The sequence below is a fragment of the Scyliorhinus canicula genome, chromosome 17 (assembly GCF_902713615.1).
Source record: "Scyliorhinus canicula chromosome 17, sScyCan1.1, whole genome shotgun sequence".
NCBI classification, from domain to species: Eukaryota; Metazoa; Chordata; class Chondrichthyes; order Carcharhiniformes; family Scyliorhinidae; genus Scyliorhinus; species Scyliorhinus canicula.
The window spans coordinates 104891222-104910599 of record NC_052162.1 but is presented as its reverse complement, the minus strand read 5'-3'; the positions used below and the strand labels follow the sequence as shown (position 1 = coordinate 104910599).

Sequence of the window (19378 nt, the reverse complement as noted above, 5' to 3'; positions counted from 1 at the left end):
GTGAAAGGGAAATCATGTTTAACCAATTTATTACAGTTATTTGAGGAAGTAACATGTGCTGTGGATACAGGAGAACTGGTGGATTTTACTGTTTTTCTAGTTCCAGAAGACATTACATAAGGTTAAAGGTTATAGCAGAAAATAAAAGCCCATGTTTTCAGGTAACATATTGGTGTGAATAGAAAGTTAGCTAACTGGAAGCAATGAGCAGGTTTAAATGGGCCATTTTGTGGTGGCAAGATGTAATTAGTGGTGTGTCAGTGCTGGGGCCCTCCACATTTTTACAATTTATTGAAGTGACAGAAATTGCAAGGGGAGTTGATTTAAAAAATAGTAGGGAGTTTATGCTTCACTTGTACAGAGGATTGGTGAGACCACATCAGGAGTAGTGTACCAGATTGGCCCCCTTATTTCGGGAAGGATGCAGATATGTTGGAAGCAGTTCAGAGATTTACTAGACTGGAATGGGAGTTGTCTTACGAAGAAAGTTTGGACAAGCTAGGCTTGTATCCTGTGGCATTTAGAAGAGTAAGATGCAAAAAGAGAAAAAGTTTCTGAGGGGTATTGAAAAGTTGGATGTGGAGAGGGTGTTTCCTCTTGACGGAGGAACATGGGATCATTGTTTAAAAATAAGGCACTGTCCACTGAAATCAAGAGGTGGACAACTTTTGAGGGTCATCAGTCTTTAGAACTCTTTTCCAGAAAAGGCAGTGGAAGCACATACTTTGAATATGTTTTAAGGCAGGGGTGGATTGATTCTGGATTAACAGCGGGGTGAAAGGTTATCGGGGGTAGGTTGGAAGGTGGAGTTGAGATTGCATTCAGATCAGACATGATCTTATTGAATGGCCGAGCAGGCTCGAGGGGTCTGCACCTACTCCTGGTCCTAATTTATATGTAACTTGTGTATGAAATATTAAAAAGACTCAACACATTGTGTGTTTAACATAAAGTTAATTTATTTTGCTTTTATCCACAACATTATCCCTGGACTGGTGTTTATTAACATCAGGTACAGACCACAATGAAGATAGTTCAGTTCTGGATGTGATTAATACAGCATTCAATCAGTGTGGATACTTGTGAACTCTTAGGTCACTGTCTGTGCGGAGTCTGCACGTTCTCCCCGTGTTTGCGTGGGTTTCCTCCGGGTGCTCTGGTTTCCTCCCACAAATGCTGAAAGACGTGCTTGTTAGGTGAATACAGTAACTTCACTGCAGGATACTTGTGACACTAATAAAGATTATTACTATTACTGCTCTGTCAGCAGACAGGACTAATGAGTGAATCCCTTCCCACAATGGATCAGGGAATGGTCGAAGTGTGAACTACTTGTTCTGCCTTCACGTTTGATGAATTAATATATCCATTCCCACTCTGGGAGCAGGTGAACTGTCTCTCCTCAGCGTGACAGCACTGATGTGCAGAGAGTTGAGGTGACCATTGATCCCAGTCTCATAGTTAGAGCACCGGAATAGCCTCTCGTTAGTGTGAATACATTGATGAGACATCAGGTTCCCAGAACTTTTATAGCACTTCCTGCAGTCTGGGCATTTAAAAGGTCTCTCGTTAGCGTGAACCCGTTGGTGTCTGCGCAGGTTGGATGAATCAGTAAATCTTTTCCCACACTCGGAGCAGGTGAACGGTCTCTCACCCGTGTGAATGCGTCGATGCTTAGTGAGGTCAGATGACCACTTGAAGCTATTCCCACACAGAGAGCAAGTGAACGGTTTCTCTCCAGTGTGAGTGCGTCGATGTTTAGTGAGGTCAGATGAACGTCTGAACCCAGTCCCACAGTGAGAGCACCTGAATGGTTTCTCATCAGTGTGAACACGTTGATGGAACATCAGACTCTCTGAACTTTTAAAGCACTTTCCACAGTCTTGACATTGAAAAGGTCTCACCTCAGTATGTACTAGCTGATGTCTCAGCAGGTGGAATGAGGTAGTGAATCCTTTCCCACACTCTGAGCAGGTGAACAGCCTCTCCCCAGTGTGAACCTGTTGGTGTGACAGCAGGGAGCAGAAATGAGTGAATCCCTTCCCACACTGGGAGCAGGTGAATGGACTCTCCCCAGTGTGAATTCGCTGGTGTGTCAACAGGTTGGATAACTGCGTGAATTCCTTCCCACATTCAGAGCACGTGAACGGTCTCTCCCCGGTGTGAGTGCGCCAATGTCTTTCCAGGTCAGATGGGTAATTGAATCCTTTCCCACAATCCTCACATTTCCATGGTTTCTCCCCATTGCATTTGTGTTCTGCCACGTCAGATGATTGGCTGAATCCTCGTCTACACTTGCAACACGTGTATGGTTTCTCCCCACTGTGAATGGTGCTTTTTCCTTCCATTCAATGATATTCAGGTTACAATAAATTGAGCGACTAAGATCCTGATGTGATGTTTGGTTTCAGTTTACCGACTACAAATCCTCCGCATCTGATACCCTGTGAAATTATTTAAAACAGAAAAAGGTGAGTGAGAGAGAATGCATAAAAACACAAAGGCAGGTTGTGAAATTGAGCTGAATGATTCTGGTAATTTGTGATGCCGGAACGAGGAAAATGTGACCATGAAAGCTGCTGATTGTTGTAAAAATCCAACTGGTTCTTTATGTCCTTTGGAGAAGGGAACCTGCCACCTGGTCTGGGCCTACATAAGACTCTGGCTTGTATGCGAGGAGCGAGAGAGAGGGAGCGAGAGATGAGAGAGACAAGGGGCGCGATTCTCCGCAAATGCGGTGAGTCGTAAAGGCTGCCGTGAAACTGGCCGTGTTTCACGGCAGCCTCCGCGCCCCCTCCCAGGACCCGATTCTCCCCCCCGGGCGGGGCTAGCAGACTTAGCGACCGTCACTAAGTCCGCGCGCCAAGCGTCACGGCGGCTGACGCGCACGATGACGTCAGCCGCGCATGCGCGGGTTGGACGGCTCCATCCCACTCATGCGCGGATGACATCATCACGCAGACGCGTCAAACCCGCGCATGCGCGGGCCGTCATGCCCCTCAGCCGCCCTGCGGACTGATCCTGCGGGGCGGCGGAAGAACAAGTAGTGCGCGGGTATCGGACCCGCTGCCCGCGATCGGTGGCCACCGATCGCAAGCCCATGCCACCCTTGGCACGGCCATGGTGCGGCCGTGCTAATCGGTGCCATGGTTGTCCGGGACGGCACTTTGCGGACGTTTTCACAAACGGTGAGAGCAGGTGTGATTGCGTTCGTGAAAACGGCCGTAAAGGCCTGGGAACTCGGCCCATCGGCCTGGGGAGCATCGCTGTTCACCGTAAAAAACGGCGAGCAGCGATTCGTGTCATAGAACATAGAACAGTACAGCACAGAACAGGCCCTTCGGCCCTCGATGTTGTGCCGAGCAATGATCACCCTACTCAAACCCACATATCCACCCTATACCCGTAACCCAACAACCCCCCCCATAACCTTACATTTTAGGACACTACAGGCAATTTAGCATGGCCAATCCACCTAACCCGCACATCTTTGGACTGTGGGAGGAAACCGGAGCACCCGGAGGAAACCCACGCACACACGGGGAGGACGTGCAGACTCCGCACAGACAGTGACCCAGCCGGGAATCGAACCTGGGACCCTGGAGCTGTGAAGCATTTATGCTAACCACCATGCTACCGTGTCGTGGGGCGGCCGTTGGGGGGGGGGGAGAGAATAGCGGGAGGGCGGGAAAATTGTCGGGAAGGCCCTCCCGCTATTCTCAGACCCGTCGTGGGCAGCGGAGAATCGCGCCCAAGGTGTGGACGGGGAGGGATTTTATATCTCAAGAACTTAACCAGACAGAATTTTGCAAACCCTCAACCAGCTAAAAAGACCAGGTTAGCACGTGTATGTGAACATCATCAGCTCCAATTCACACACTGCCTTGCTTTAAGTAATATCAAAATAAAGTGGATGCTAGAAATCTGAAATTTAAAAAAATAAAATACTGGAAACACTCAGCAGGTCAGGCAGTGTCTGTGGAATGAGAAACAGGGTTAATCTTTCACGGTTTGAAGAATGAATTCCAGCGAATTAAATTGGTACAGAGTTTGATGGTCAATATAAGCTCAGAATCAGAAAAGAAGTAGACTATAGCACTGAAAAAACAATTCCTGACTGTGAAAGATACTGTGAGAAGTTAAAGCTGGTAAGACAGCAGCACATGATGAGGGGATGGGCAGCAGTGGAAAACTCATTTAAACAGAACAAACAAAAGAACAAAGAAAAGTACAGCACAGGAACAGGCTCTTCGGCCCTCCAAGCCCGTGCCGACATGCTGCCCGACTAAACATCTTCTACACTTCCTGGGTCCGTATCCCTCTATTCCCATCCTATTCATGTATTTGTCGAGATGCCCCTTAAATGTCACTATCGTCCCTGCTTTCATCACCTCCTCCGGCAGCGAGTTCCAGGCACCTACTACCCTCTGTGTAAAAAAACTTGCCTCGTACATCTACTCTATACCTTGTCCCTCGCACCTTAAACTTATGCCCACTAGTAATTGACTCCTCTACCCTGGGGAAAAGCCTCTGACTATCCACTCTGTCTATGCCCCTCATAATTTTGTAGACCTCTATCAGGTCGCCCCTCAACCTCCGTCGTTCCACTGAGAACAAACTGAGTTTATTCAACTGTTCCTCATAGCTAATGCCCTCCATACCAGGCAACATCCTGGTAAATCTCTTCTGCACCCTCTCTAAAGCCTCCGCATCCTTCTGGTAGTGTGGCGACCAGAATTGAACACTATACTTCAAGTGTGGCCTAATGTTCTATACAGCTGCAACATGACTTGCCAATTCTTATACTCAATGCCCCGGCCAATGAAGGCAAGCATGCCATATGCCTTCTTGACTACCTTCTCCTCCTGTGTTGGCCCTTTCAGTGACCTGTGGACCTGTACACCTGGATCTCTCTGACTTTCAATACTCTTGAGGGTTCCACCATTCACTGTACATTCCCTACCTGCATTAGACCTTCCAAAATGCATTACCTCACATTTGTCCGGATTATACTCCATCTGCCATCTCTTTGCCCAAGTCTCCAAACTATCTAAATCCTGCTGTATCCTCTGACAGTCCTCATCGCTATCCGCAATTCCACCAACCTTTGTGTCGTCTGCAAACTTACTAATCAGACCAGTTACATTTTCCTCCAAATCATTTACATATACTATAGACAGCAAAGGTCTGATCCCTGCGGAACACCGCTAGTCACAGCCCTCCAATTAGAAAAGCACCCTTCCATTGCTCCTCTCTGCCTTCTATGACCTAGCCAGTTCTGTATCCACCTTGCCAGTTCACCCCTGATCCCGTGTGACTTCACCTTTTGTACCAGTCTACCATGAGGGACCTTGTAAAAGGCCTTACTGAAGTCCATATCGACAACATCCACTGCCCTACCTGCATCAATCACCTTTGTGACCTCTTCGAAAAACTATATCAAGTTAGTGAGACACGACCTTCCCTTCACAAAACTATGCTGCCTCTCACTAATACGTCCATTTGCTTCCAAATGGGAGTAGATCCTGTCTCTAAGAATTCCCTCCAGTAATTTCCCTACCACTGATGTAAGGCTTACCGGCCTGTAGTTCAATGGATTATCCTTGCTACCCGTCTTAAACAAAGGAACAACAGCTGGCAGAAGTCACGGTAAAATACTAAACATAGTTAGAATACGTCGATTCTTAGAGACAGAGGGAGTTAGACAATGGCAGAGAGATGATCTTGGGAGGCAGAAGCAAAAGAGAGATTCAAATCCACAATAGAGTAACACCAGCCCCAGAAACATGGAACCTCAGAGTTAATGGAGCACAGCACTAAAAACTCTAAATTGTAGATCAATGATCGAAAATGTTCAGGTCTCAAACAATTTCACTGTTTTCAATGTTAAAATCGCCTGCTGGAGCCTCCAGCTGGAACGAGAAAAAAGCTTTGGAGTCAGAGATAAATCTCCCACTTGAGGAAATCCCCAGGGAGTGGGGGCGATGTCACTGTGCAATTATAGGTGTGTGGTGATGTCACAGACACGGGTCTGTGCAACCGAGTGATGACCACACCTTATGGAGGATGGGAGGGTCCTGAGGTATATATAATTTTATCAAGGAGGGAGGAACCCAGCACATTAGTGCAAATGACAAGGCTGAAGCATGCACTACAATCTTCAGCCAGACATGTCGAATGGTCCATCTTGGTCTTCTCCGGAGGTCGCCAGCGTCACAGATGTCAGTCTTCACCCAATTCAATTCACTCCACGTGATTTAATGAAACAGCTGAAGGTACGTGATACTCCAAAGGCTATGGGCCGTGACAATATTTCAGTAATAGTATTGAAGACCTGTGCCCTAGAACTCACCCAGCCCCTAGCCAAGCAGTTCTAGCACAGCTACAACACTGACATCCACCAAGCATTATGAAAAATTGCTCAGGTATGTCCAATGTCCACGACAAATTCCACCCAGCCAATTACTGCCAAAGGTAGTGTCACTTTCGATCATCAGTAAAGTGATGGAAGGGGTGATCAACAGCACTACCAAGCTGCACTTGTTTAGCAATAACCTGTTCACTGACACTGAGTTTGGGTTCTGCGAGGATCCATCAGTTCCTGACCTCATTGTTGCCTTGGTTCAAACATGCACAAAATAGCTGAAATTGAGGGGGGGGGGGGGGGGGGGGGGGAGAGAGGGAGAGTGACTGCCCTTCACATCAAGGCAGCATTCGATGAATTATGGAATCAAGGAGCCCGCGCAAAACTGGAATCAATGGGTATCAGTAAAAAACTCTGCACTGCCTGGAGTCATACTTTGCACCAAAGTAGATGTCCCTGGTTGTTGTAGGTCAGACATCACAGCTTCAGAAGACCACTGTAGGAGTCCCTCAGTGGAGTGTCCGAGGCTAAACCATCTGGAAGGAAAGGGCAGCAGATATATGGGAACACCACCACATGGACGTCCCCCTCCAAGACACTCACCATCATGACTGCGAAAAATACCACCATTTCTTCACTGTCAAAGAACATGACATGATGTGAGGTGCCAGCATTGGACTGGGGTGGGCACAGTAAGAAGTCTTCCAACACCAGGTTAAAGTCCAACAGGTTTGTTTGGACTCACTAGCTTTCAAAGTGCAACTCCTTCATCAGGTGAGTGAAGGACCTGCGCTCCGAAAGAACATGACAGCACAGGAACAGGCCCTTTGGTCTACCAATCTTGCGCCTATCCAGATTCCTTATTTAGACTGGTGACTTATTACTCAAACAATCTGCATCCCTCCATTCCCTGCCCGTTCATATGTCTATCAAGGAACATCTTAAATGTTGCTATCATGCCTGCCTCCACCACCTCCACCGGCAATGTGTTCCAGGCACCCACCATCTTTTGTGAGAAAAACTTTCTCGCACATCTCCCCTGAACTTTCCCCCTCTGACCTTGAATCTGTGCCCCCTTGTAATTGAGTCTTCAATGCTGGGAAAAAGCTTCTGACTAATCACCTTGTCTATACCTCTCATAATTTTGTAAACCTCAATCAGGTCTCCCCTCAGCCTCCATCTTTCATAATCTGGGAACTCCCTCCCTAACGGCACTGTAGGTGTTTCTACACCATGTGGTCACTGCCTTCGATTTTGGCCAATAAAGGGGCGGGTGCTTTGATGGCTGGGCGGGTGCCTTGATGGCTGGGCGTGTCCTCAGCCATCATTGACCTTGGCTGTTTGGGCTCCATGAGTAAAGGGAGTGGCACCGCTTAGTCTGTATCTGTATTGGTTACCCGAATACAGTTCTTTTGTTCTGGGGAAATGGGCCATTCGAATGCAAACGAGCGGGGGTTTCGATCGTGTCTAGCTATCTGGGTTGCAAATACAGCTCTGGGTCTGTCTGAGTCCTGGTTTGGCCATAATTCCCATGGTCCTTTGCAGGTGGCCATCTGAGATGGCTACATCCCGTTCTCTTGATCCTGAACGTGAAGCGTGGTGGATCACACTGTTGATCCCTTATCCATCCCTGGTGTGCCGGTTACCCTTGGTCAAGGACAGGTTCTACACGAGTCTGTCCTATGTTTTTGGAGCATTTACCTAACATTAAAAAAAAAAAAATTTAGATTACCCAATTATTTTTTCCAATTAAGGGGCAATTTAGCATGGCCAATCCACCGACTCTGCACATTTTTGGTTTGTGGGGGCGAAACCCACGCAGACACAAGGAGAATGTGCAAACTCCACACGGACAGTGACCCAGAGCCGGGATCGAACCTGGGACCGCAGCGCCGTGAGGCAGCAGGGCTAACCCACTGTGCCACCGTGCTGCCCTACCTAACATTTTATCAACACGTCATATATTCATAATTTCTAACGGGTCACTATAAACATTTCACTATTACACATTTAACTTAATTGCACAAGGGGACATTTAACTCACCATCTAAGCTACACTCATGCTGCTGGCAAATATCAAAAAGAACTTCTGTACAATACAAAATTTCAAAACAACAGCATCACATTTCTACTTAATCTATCAAAGTTACAGAGGTATACGGTCTTTATTTTTAATCAGCGATTACAGTGTTTGTTGAGTTGGGCGAATTCTAAAGAATTCTCGGAGTGTATATATCGGGGAACTTCGCGTTCAGGATCAAGAGAACGGAATGACGAGGAGGCCGCAGGAAGCCGGAGGGAGGAAAGGTACACGGGAGGAGCCAGGGGCCAGAGACCAGGAAGCGGCTGGAGAGAGTCACACCCCCCCCCCCACCGAACAGAGACGGCACAGCGGGCCTGCAAGCCGGCCTGACCGAGCCGCCCCCCCCACAGCAGAACGCGGGCGGCCTGAGACGAAGCAGGGTCCGAGCCAGCAGCGAGGCCCGACCACCCCCCCCGTCCCCGCGGCAACCATCACGAGGCAGGCAGCGGCGGTACAAAGGGGGACTCCTGGCTCGAGAAGCCTTTCTTTCTCTCTCTCCCCAGTCCCAGGATGAGTGAGGAGGAGGGGGAAAAAACACAAAAAAGAAAGACTTAGAAAAAGAACACTGTTAAAGGGACAGAACACTCCCTCTCTCTTTCCACGCTTCTCAACAAAAAGAACACCAAACTTACCTGAAAAGCGTCTCCTCAGAAGGGAGGGGGGAGCGAAAAAGATGGGAAGGGGGGGAATAAAGGGGAAAGGGGGGGGAATAAGGGGGAAAGGGGGGGGAAAGAAAATGCCAGAAGGGAGCCAAAGCAGAGGGAGAAAGGGCACCAAGAGCAAACGGGGCAATACACAAGTCCACTCAGGCGAGCTAATTGGTACACGAAGCGGCGGGATGGAAGCCTCGCTGCAACTAAAAGAACTGGGCAGTCAGGAGCTTCTGCCCCCTTGGCCAGAGGGGAACTGGAAGGCAGCCTTTGCCGAGGAGCTGAGGGTACACCAGCAAGAAAGCAAGGCAGGGACCAAAGCGGACATAGAGGCCGCAGTACAGACAGTAATGGCCAAGGCCCTGGCGGAGGTGCAGTTCGCCCTGGGCACAGCAGAGAAGAAACTGGAAGCCAAGGAGGAGAAACTGGAAACCCAAAAGGTGACCATTAAGGAGCTGGAGAGGGCTGCGACTGAAATAAGCGACCAGATCACGGCTCTGGAGAAGGAGGTGGCGAGACTGCGCACAACGCAGGGGAGCCTGAAGGGCAGGGTGGACGACCAGGAAAACAGCTCAAAAAGACAAACTGTCAGGATAGTGGGCCTACCAGAGGGGATCAAGGGTAGAAACCCCACGGCCTACGTGGTCGAGATGCTGGGCAACTTAGTGGGGAGGGAAACTTTTCCCAACCCACCAGAAATGGACAGAGCGCACCGATCGCTGCGCCCGAAACCCAGGACGGGGGAACATCCGAGGGCAGTTATAGCCAAACTGCACCGGCATAAAGACAGGGAAACAATCCTGCACTGGGCCAGGCAAAACAGAACCTGCAGATGGGAAGGGCACCTCATTAGAGTGTACGAAGACATTGGGGCAGACCTCGCCAGAAGACGGGCCGAATTCAATAGAGCAAAAGCAGCCCTTCACAGGAACAAGGTGCGATTTGGTATGCTATACCCAGCGAAACTCTGGGTCAACGAAAGAGAGTATTTCTTCACACCCCCGCCGACGCAAACAAATTTATCGAAGAACATGGGCTGGAAAACCAGCAGCAAGGGTAGAGCAAAAGGGCTACAGAGTGTGGCAACCAAGGGCTCAGTACAAGGAATCGCTGCAAGCATCCACCCAGTACGGCCTCTGGGCGAAGGAAAACCCCAAGTGAAGGGGGCTACCGAAGTGGCGGCCACACAGCGGGCGACCATGGCGGAGGCCCCCTAGACAGAGGGAAGCCCCGGATTGCAGGGGCCCAACCGCATGGAAGAGAGCAGTGACAGCGACCATCCAGGATGGCCCCCTAACAAGGGGGAACCCCGGAGGACAGGGGCGCGTCCAACAGGTGAATATATGTTAATCCCACAGGAGCGAGGGGACAGAAGCCCCCCACCAGGATAGTCACCTGGAACATAAGGGGACTCAACGGCCCAGTGAAAAGATCCAGAGTCCTCAACCACCTAAGAAACATGAAGGCAGACATAATCTTCCTTCAAGAGACGCACCTGAGAGAGCAGGACCGACTGCGGGTAAGAAAGGGCTGGGTGGGACAGACCTACCATTCCTGTAATGGGACGAGGGCCAGGGGGGTGGCAATACTGATCAGCAAATGGACGATGTTTAGGGCGAGAAAGACGGTTACGGACCCGGGGGGACGGTACGTCATGGTTAGCAGGACCCTGGATGGGGCACCGGTTGTACTAGTTAACGTGTACGCGCCAAACTGGGATGACCCGAGCTTCATCAAGAAGACTATGGCAGAAATCCCTGACACAGCAACGCACCAGATAATCATTGGGGGGGGACTTCAACTGTGTACAGGACCCAACGACTGACAGATCGAACCCAAAGACGGGGAAAACCGCAAACATGGCAAGAGAACTTGGTCATTTTATGGAACAGATGGGAGCGGTGGACCCCTGGAGGTTCACCCACCCAGGGGAGAAGGAGATTTCCTTCTTCTCCCCAGTGAACAACGCATATACCAGAAATGACTTATTTGTGGTGGGGAATAGAGGGATACGGGACCCAGGAAGTGTAGAAGATTGTAGTTTAGTCGGGCAGCCGTGCCGGGCTTGGAAGGCCGAAGGGTCTGTTCCTGTGCTGTACTTTTCTTTGTTCTTAAAACGGCGTTTCCGGGGATAAATAAAGTGGAATACTCCGCAATTGTGATATCAGACTATGCTCCACGCTACATAGATGTGAGGCTGGAAACGGGCAGGGCCCAACGCTCCACATGGAGGTTGGACGTCGCCCCACTAACTGACAAGACCTTCAATGAAAAGATATCGTGGGCCATAGCAGAATACACTGCGAACAATCGGAACGGGGAGGTCTCGCCCTCCACTTTCTGGGAAGCGCTAAAGGCCGTACTAAGAGGGGAAATTATCGCTTTCAAAGCGCAAAGCGATAGGGAGGAAAAGGCAGCTAGGCAGCAGCTGGTTGACTCGATACTAGAGATAGACCGTAAATGCTCCGAGGCCCCGACCGCAGAGCTCCTGGCGGAGAGGAAAGAGTTGCAAAGGAACTTCGATCTGCTCTCCACCAGGAAAGCAGTGCTTCAACTCCGCCAAGCACGTGGGACCCTATACGAGCACGGAGACATAGCCAGCCGCCTGCTGGCATACCAGCTGAGAAAGTAGGCGGCCACCAGAGAAATTGTGCAAATCAGGGATACTAGAGGCACATTACAAACAGAGCCAGAAAAGATCAATAAGGCATTCAGGGCCTTTTACCAAGGGCTGTACACCTCAGAGCTCCCAACGGGAGAGGCCGGGATGAAACGGTTCCTTGATGGACTGGACATACCAATCGTAGGGGAGGACAGAAAACAGGGCCTGGAAGCACCACTAGTACTGGGAGAGATCAAGGACAGCATAAGCTCCATGCAGGCGGGGAAGGCACAGGGACCGGATGGATCCCCGGCGGACTTCTACAAAACATTTGCGACAGCGCTGGCCCCGCACCTGCGGGAGATGTTCACAGACTCGCTGGCCAAGAGCACACTGCCACCCATGCTAGCACAGGCCTCAATCTCGCTGATACCTAAGATAGACAAAGACCCAACAGAATGCGGGTCATACAGACCCATCTCACTCCTGAACGCAGATGCCATAATACTGGCCAAGATTCTAGCCAAAAGGCTGGAAGACTGCGTGCCAAGTGGTTGCAGAAGACCAGACGGGCTTTGTCAAAGGTAGAACATAGAACATGGAACAGTACAGCACAGAACAGGCCCTTCGGCCCTCGATGTTGTGCCGAGCAATGATCACCCTACTCAAACCCACGTATCCACCCTATACCCGTAACCCAACAACCCCCCCTCTTAACCTTAACCTTACTTTTTAGGACACTACGGGCAATTTAGCATGGCCAATCCACCTAACCCGCACATCTTTGGACTGTGGGAGGAAACCGGTGCACCCGGAGGAAACCCACGCACACACGGGGAGGACGTGCAGACTCCGCACAGACAGTGACCCAGCCGGGAACCGAACCTGGGACCCTGGAGCTGTGAAGCATTTATGCTAACCACCATGCTACCCTGCTGCCTACCTCCAACATCAGGCACCTGCTGAACGTGATAATGACCCCCTCTGGGGAGAGAACACCAGAGGTGATTGTCTCCCGAGACGCAGAGAAGGCCTTTGACAGAGTCGAATGGATATACCCCATAGAGGTACTGGAGCAGTTCGGGCTTGGAACAGGATTCACCTCCTGGGTAAAACTCCTATACAACGCTCCCATGGCGAGTGTGCGGACAAACAACGCCAACTCCCGATACTTCCAGCTGCACAGGGGCACCAGACAAGGATGCCCACTGTCCCCGCTGCTGTTCGCCCCAGCGATCGAGCCACTAGCAATTGCGCTCAGAGCGGCAAAAAGCTGGAGGGGGATCCGAAGGGGCGGTAAAGAGCACAAAGTCTCACTCTATGCAGATGACCTGCTCCTCTACATCTCGGACCCACAGAGCAGCATGGACGGAATCATTGCGCTCCTGAAAGAGTTTGGTGCCTTCTTGGGCTACAAACTCAACATGAGCAAAAGCGAGATCTTCCCAGTACATCCACAAGTAGGGGGGGCAGCACTAACGGGACTGCGTTTAAACAAGACGGACTCAAATTCCGCTACCTGGGGATCCAAATAGCCCTTAACTGGAAAGGGATCCACAAATGGAACCTCACCAGTCTGACAGAGGAAGTAAAAAAGGACTTGCAAAGACGGAACACACTCCCACTCTCCCTTGCGGGGAGAGTACAGACGATCAAAATGAACGTGCTGCCCAGGTACCACTTCCTATTCAGAGCCATTGCGACACTGGACGAACTGACAGAGAAATTCCAGCTGGCCAGGGGGAACGAGCTAAGGTACCTGCAGCTCAGAAACTTCCTACGAAAGGAGACAAGGACTTACCCACAAACGCCGCGACAGACATTACTGGAAGAGTTACTGGACGCAAGCATATTAGAGAGAGGAAACTAGCGACATGTACGACCGACTGGTAGAAGGGGCCGACACCGTACTGGACGCAACAAGAAGGAAATGGGAGGAGGACCTGGGGATCGAGATAGGGTGGGGACTCTGGAGCGAAGCACTGCATCGGGCCAACTCCACCTCCACGTGCGCAAGGCTCAGCCTGACGCAACAAAAAGTGGTAGATAGAGCCCACTTAACAAGAACCCGTATGAGTAGGTTCTTCCCGGAGGTGGAGGACAGATGTGAACGGTGCCAAGGAGGCCCGGCCAACCATGCCCACATGTTCTGGTCCTGCCCCAGACTTGTGGAGGACTGGACTGCCTTCTTCGAGGCAATGTCCAAAGTGGTGGGAGTGAGGGTGGAGCCAGGCCCGAAAGTGGCGGTCCTCGGGGTTTCAGACTAGCTAGATCTATTTCTGGGGAGGTGTGCAGACGCCCTTGCCTTTGCCTCCCTGATCGCCCGACGTAGAATCCTGCTCGGCTGGCGGTCAGCAGTACCACCCAAAGCTTCAGACTGGCTGTCCAACCTCTCAGAATCTCTCCAAATGGAGAAAATTAAATTCGCCATCCGAGGGTCAGATGACGGCTTCCACAGAACGTGGGAGCCATTCACCCGATTGTTCCGGGACTTGTTTGTGGCCAACAAACAAGGAGAATAGCCAGGTAGCCAGGAACCAAGGGAAAGCAGCCAAAGGATGAGAGGGGGAGATAGAACGGGAGAGGGGGGACAAGTCATTCTAAAAGGAAGGAAAGGCGAACCACGGGGGGTGGGGAGGGGGGAGGAGGGAACAGACAGGGAACAATACAGGAGAACCAGGGAGGTGGGGGGAGGCAGAGAAACGTTAACCAACCTGACATCCACAGGAACAGAGAAAAAGGAGAACACAGGCGGAGGATGGGAGGGCCGGATGAAGCGGCAGCACGCACGAGAAGACAATGGCGATGAAATCCGACTGGGAGAAGCGAGGGGCAACACCGGCACCAGACCCACTCGAGGATTGCCCCCTCAGAAGTGCCTCGCCGGCACGAACGTATCCCTAATTACAGATATATAGATATATCATACCCTGTGTAAATAACAGCAAAATATACTCTGTGCAGAAATCTAATAAAAAACATTTTAGTAACAAAAAAGAGAACGGGATGTAGCCATCTCAGATGGCCACCTGCAAAGGACCATGGGAATTATGGCCAACCCAGGACTCAACAGACTCAGAGCTTGTGTGTGTATCTGCAACCTGGAAAGCTAGACGCGATCGAAATTGCCTCTCATTCGCATTCGAATGGCCCATTTCCCCAGAACAAAAGAACTGTACTCAGGTAACCAATACAGATACAGACTAAGAAGTGCCACTCCCTTTACTCATGGAGCCCAAACAGCCAAGGTCAATGACCGCTGAGGACACGCCCAGCCATCAAGGCACTCGCCCCTTCATTGGCCAAAATCGAAGGCAGTGATCGAAGCCTGTCGAATTATTGGGTCCAAGTTAAGGACCGCCCCAAAGAGCGCAAAATCCCAGAGCGATAAGAAGAGACACAGCCATGTGCTCGGTCACTCTTGGATCCGGTCTATGCCAACCTAAGTGCAGCATAACGACCAGACAGACAAGTTCAAGACCAACGATCGTTACCAGACGGATGAGCCCAGCAGAAACATTGCCACTTCTTCCACCCAGCCACGCATGATCCCGACAAAGGCCTTGTCCGTCTGCATAGAGCCGGTTGCCCTGAAGTTCAGTATGGGTTATTGTAGTTGTTAGGTGCAGTTTAACTTGGGCTAAACCAGGGGCTGGTTTAGCTCACTGAGCTAAATCGCTGGCTTTCAAAGCAAACCAAGCAGGCCAGCAGCACGGTTCGATTCCCGTACCAGCCTCCCCGGACAGGCGCCGAAATGTGGCGACTTGGGGCTTTTCACAGTAACTTCATTGAAGCCTACTCGTGACAATAAGCGATTTTCATTTTCATTTCAACTTGTAGTGTTTTGTGTTGCATGTCGAAGTAATCCTTGTGCGTAAATGAACCATCTTTGAACTTGAACTGACTAACTGGTTGTGTGGTCGATCGATATCCGATAAAGCCTTGTGGTGGTATTGTTTGATACCTGGCGAATCTAAAGGCCATCATTATTAATTCGCAACATTACTCTGGGGGCGATTGGCAACATTATTGGTGACACTGGTGGGATTCCATTAAAAAGAGCAACAATAAATAGCCCTTAGTGACCAAAAAAAGGTTAGATGGGGTTACTGGAATAGGGTGGAAGTGAGGCCTTAAGTGGGTCAGTGCACTCGATGGGCCGAATAGCCTCCTTCTGTATGTTCTATGTTTAAGACCCCATTAATATCCACATGCTGATGAATCCAGTGATTTTGATCTGATGTTAGTTTGAGTTCCTGAAGTTTACAAAATTAATCTGTCAGTCCAGGAAGAAATTAAGAGGAGCCAAACATTTATGATGATTTGAGTTGTGTTTCCAAAATCAATGTGGCAGTCCAGACAGAAATTCACAGCAGTCTCCTTCTGCTGCCTGAAGCATTATGACCGCGCGTGCGCGTTGGCCCCTATAAAGATGGCGGCCGTTAACCCGGGTCTGGCGAAGGGAGAAATCAAAATTTTTCGCGCCTGTCCTCTGTAATCAGAAGGCCGGGACCTTATTCTTTGTGGTCTGCGGCCTGCACTATGTCTTTATGAAGCTTCCCTGCCCATTCCGCTGGCTCCATTCCTCCTCGCCCACCCACTAACTCTGTTTGATTTCCCCACTTGACATTTACTCACCCGCTCTGAGCAGCTTCGGTCACAGCTCAGCACTGCGCATGTTCCACGCATAGCCCGTACTACGCATGCGCGAGGCCCTCCTTCAAAGTGAAGAGGGGACAATCTGCCCCCGATTGAATTCTGGGTTCCCATTTTGTTGAATAGAACATTATATTTGCCACCTGGCTACGGTTGATGCAAGAGAGTCAAGATGTAAACCTATTAAGTCTCAGTAGGTCATGTGAATAAGTTACTTTTCTTCCCACCGACAGAATATTTAAATTCCATCTTGACACTAAGATGTAATAATTCAGCTGATTGAACGATCTTTTCACAGCGTGACTTTACCCATAATTTCCGATTCACTGAGATCTCACACACTTTTGATAATTTTTTTGTTCTCAACTATTTACAGTTCAGGAAACGCAGGTGCTGCCGTGACTCTGAAATACAAATCCCAAATGCTGGAGTTAAGTGCAGATCTAGTCGTGTCTGAAGAAAGGATCATAGATCATAGAATTTACAGTGCAGAAGGAGGCCATTCGACCCATCGAGCCTTCACCTGGCCTTAGAAAGAGCACCCTACCTAAGCCCACACCTCAGTAACCCCACCTAACCTTTTTTGGACACAAAGGGCAATGTAGCAAGGCCAAGCCACCTAACCTGCACATCTTTGGAGTGTGGTAGGAATCCGGAGCACCCGGAGGAAACCTACGCAGACACGGGGAGAAGGTGCAAACTCCGCACAGACAGTGACCCAAGCCAGGAATCGAACCTGGGACCCTGGAGCTGTGAAGCAACAGTGCTGAGCACTGTGCTACCATGCCTCCCAAACACCAACTATGAAATGAAATGAAATGAAAATCGCTTATTGGCACAAGTAGGCTTCAAATGAAGTTACTGTGAAAAGCCCCTAGAGAGCTAAATATAGTTTACATTCCACGGTTCTACTTTCCAATAGTACTGTACTGCGCCAGTGTATAGACCAGAAAACCGAACCCTGATGCTGAGTACTTCTAGCACTTTTTGTTTCTATTGCTGGTTAAATAAAGTATCAGTGACTAACTTACATTTATTCTCATCCATTCACAAGTGGAAATATCCGTCACTTGTCTATCCTGCCAAATCTTGTTGTGGTCATTTTGAAATCATGCTGCAGTATGATACTGCATACTGCAAGCAAGCAAGCAAGTGCCAGCGAGAATTACCTTTGCAAAGAGGAACCAGAGTGTGTCAGGGGTCGGATCTACAACTTACCAAACCACTTTTGCGGGTAAAATAATCGAATCCTGGGTGTTTCTTGTATGTATAGTGGGTAATTTACGGGTTTACTAGATTTAATAAAGTGTTGCATTATATCTGTGCCCATACTTTGTTCTGCTCATGAAGACATCTGAGAAAAGTTTAATTAAGTGTCATTGAGAGTACCCTTTAAGAAATGGGTGTTTAAGAAATGTACTTTTAGGAAATGGAGCTGCTCATGTTACTGGAGTGCTGTCAGAGTGTGAGTGGAGCTGAGCTCCACTTCTGCTTTTTCGTTTCAGTTTGAGAAGAGCTTGGATGTGTATGTGTTCTTTCAATGAGCTGCACTGTTGTTGATCTATGACATCCAAAGACTATCTATGGATCATTTGGGTGAACTCAGAATTGTAAAAAAGGTCTCAGTATTGAATATAAATCTAATGTGCTCCTGTTTGAAAGTTTTTTAAAAGTCTTTTGGATGGTAAAAGGACAGCATACAGGCTATTTAGTGTTGTATTCTTTGCGAGTGTATTTGAAATAATGGTTGCTAAGATATTCACTATTTGTTTTAAAACGATTAACTTGAGTTCATAGAATAAACATTGTTTTGTTTTAAAAACCACTGGTGCATTTTCTGCTGTACCATACATGTTAGTAAGCCGTGTGCTCCCCGTACCACAATCTATTAAATGTTGTGGGTCAGGTGAACTCCATGATGCACTTTGGGGTTCTCTAAACCCTGGCCCATAACAATTGGCGACTCGAGGGGGATTAAAGTCTATATTTTAGATTGGCTTAGTGAACTTAAAGACAGCGAGGGGTGGGCATATTGTGGTTGCTTTTCAGGTGTGGTATTCTAGTTTAAGTGGGGTATGTGTTGTGGACAATGGCTGGTTTAGCACACTGGACAAAATCGCTGGCTTTTAAAAAGCAGACCAAGGCAGGCCAGCAGAACGGTTCAATTCCAATACCAGCCTCCCCGAACAGGTGCCGGAATGTGGCGACTAGGGGCTTTTCACAGTAACTTCATTGAAGCCTACTCGTGACAATAAGCAATTTTCTTCTTCTTCTTCTTCTCTTCTTCTCTTCTTCTTTCTTCTCTTCTTCTTCTTCTTCTTCTTCTTCTTCATTCAGAGGTTCAGAAGTTTTTGGGGCTTGAGATGGTCACACGCAGTACCTTACGGACAGAGACGAAAAGCAGACTGTTAGATTTGGCAAAGACATTGCAGTTAACATTACCTGACAAAATGCGAAAATATGACGTAATTATGGCGGTGGCTAAGCATTCAAAGTTGCCTCAGATACAGTTTGACTCATTGAAAATTGAAAAAATTCAGTTGCAAATTAAACAAATGGAACATGAGAAAGAATTAAACCAGCTTGAATATGAAAGAGAGAGCGGAAAGTGAAAGAGAGAGAGAGGAAAAAGAAAAGGAGAGATAAGAAAGGAGAAAAGAAAGAATAGCCCTAGCAGAACAAAAAGAAAGAGAAAGGGAGATACAGATCAGGGAAAAAGATAAAGAGAGAGAGTTTGAACTTCAGTAAATGGCCATGAAACATGACAGTCAGTTAAAATTGGCAGACGTAAAGGGAAACGTATAGTTGGATGATAGTGATGAGGATAGTGAGAAAGAGCGCCAAAGTCAAAGGCTTGGTGGGAATCTATTTAAATATGTCCAAGCATTGCCAAGATTTGACGAGAAGGAAGTGGAAGCCTTTTTCATTTCATTTGAGACGGTAGCAAAACAAATGAAATGGCCACAGGACATGTGGGTATTACTGATTCACACAAAGCTGGTAGGTAGAGCTAGTGAAGTGTT

At 48.8% G+C, this 19378-nt stretch overlaps 1 protein-coding gene across 2 annotated transcripts; it reads right to left on the bottom strand.

Annotated features, from left to right (window-relative positions):
- Positions 1-937: 937 nt before the first annotated feature.
- On the bottom strand, positions 938-16384 carry LOC119951972 (gastrula zinc finger protein XlCGF8.2DB-like). 2 transcript variants are annotated; one of them, XM_038775407.1, is made up of 3 exons: positions 16338-16362; positions 14414-14599; positions 938-2444 (listed from the first exon to the last, which is right to left on the bottom strand). In XM_038775407.1, exon 3 carries the CDS (start codon positions 2346-2348, stop codon positions 1344-1346), a length of 1005 nt encoding a protein of 334 aa, XP_038631335.1. In that variant the 5' UTR covers positions 2349-2444; positions 14414-14599; positions 16338-16362; the 3' UTR covers positions 938-1343. The 2 variants fall into 2 exon arrangements, with proteins under 2 accessions (XP_038631335.1, XP_038631336.1); XM_038775408.1 differs by lacking the exon at positions 14414-14599 and having other exon boundaries at positions 16338-16384.
- Positions 16385-19378: the final 2994 nt, after the last annotated feature.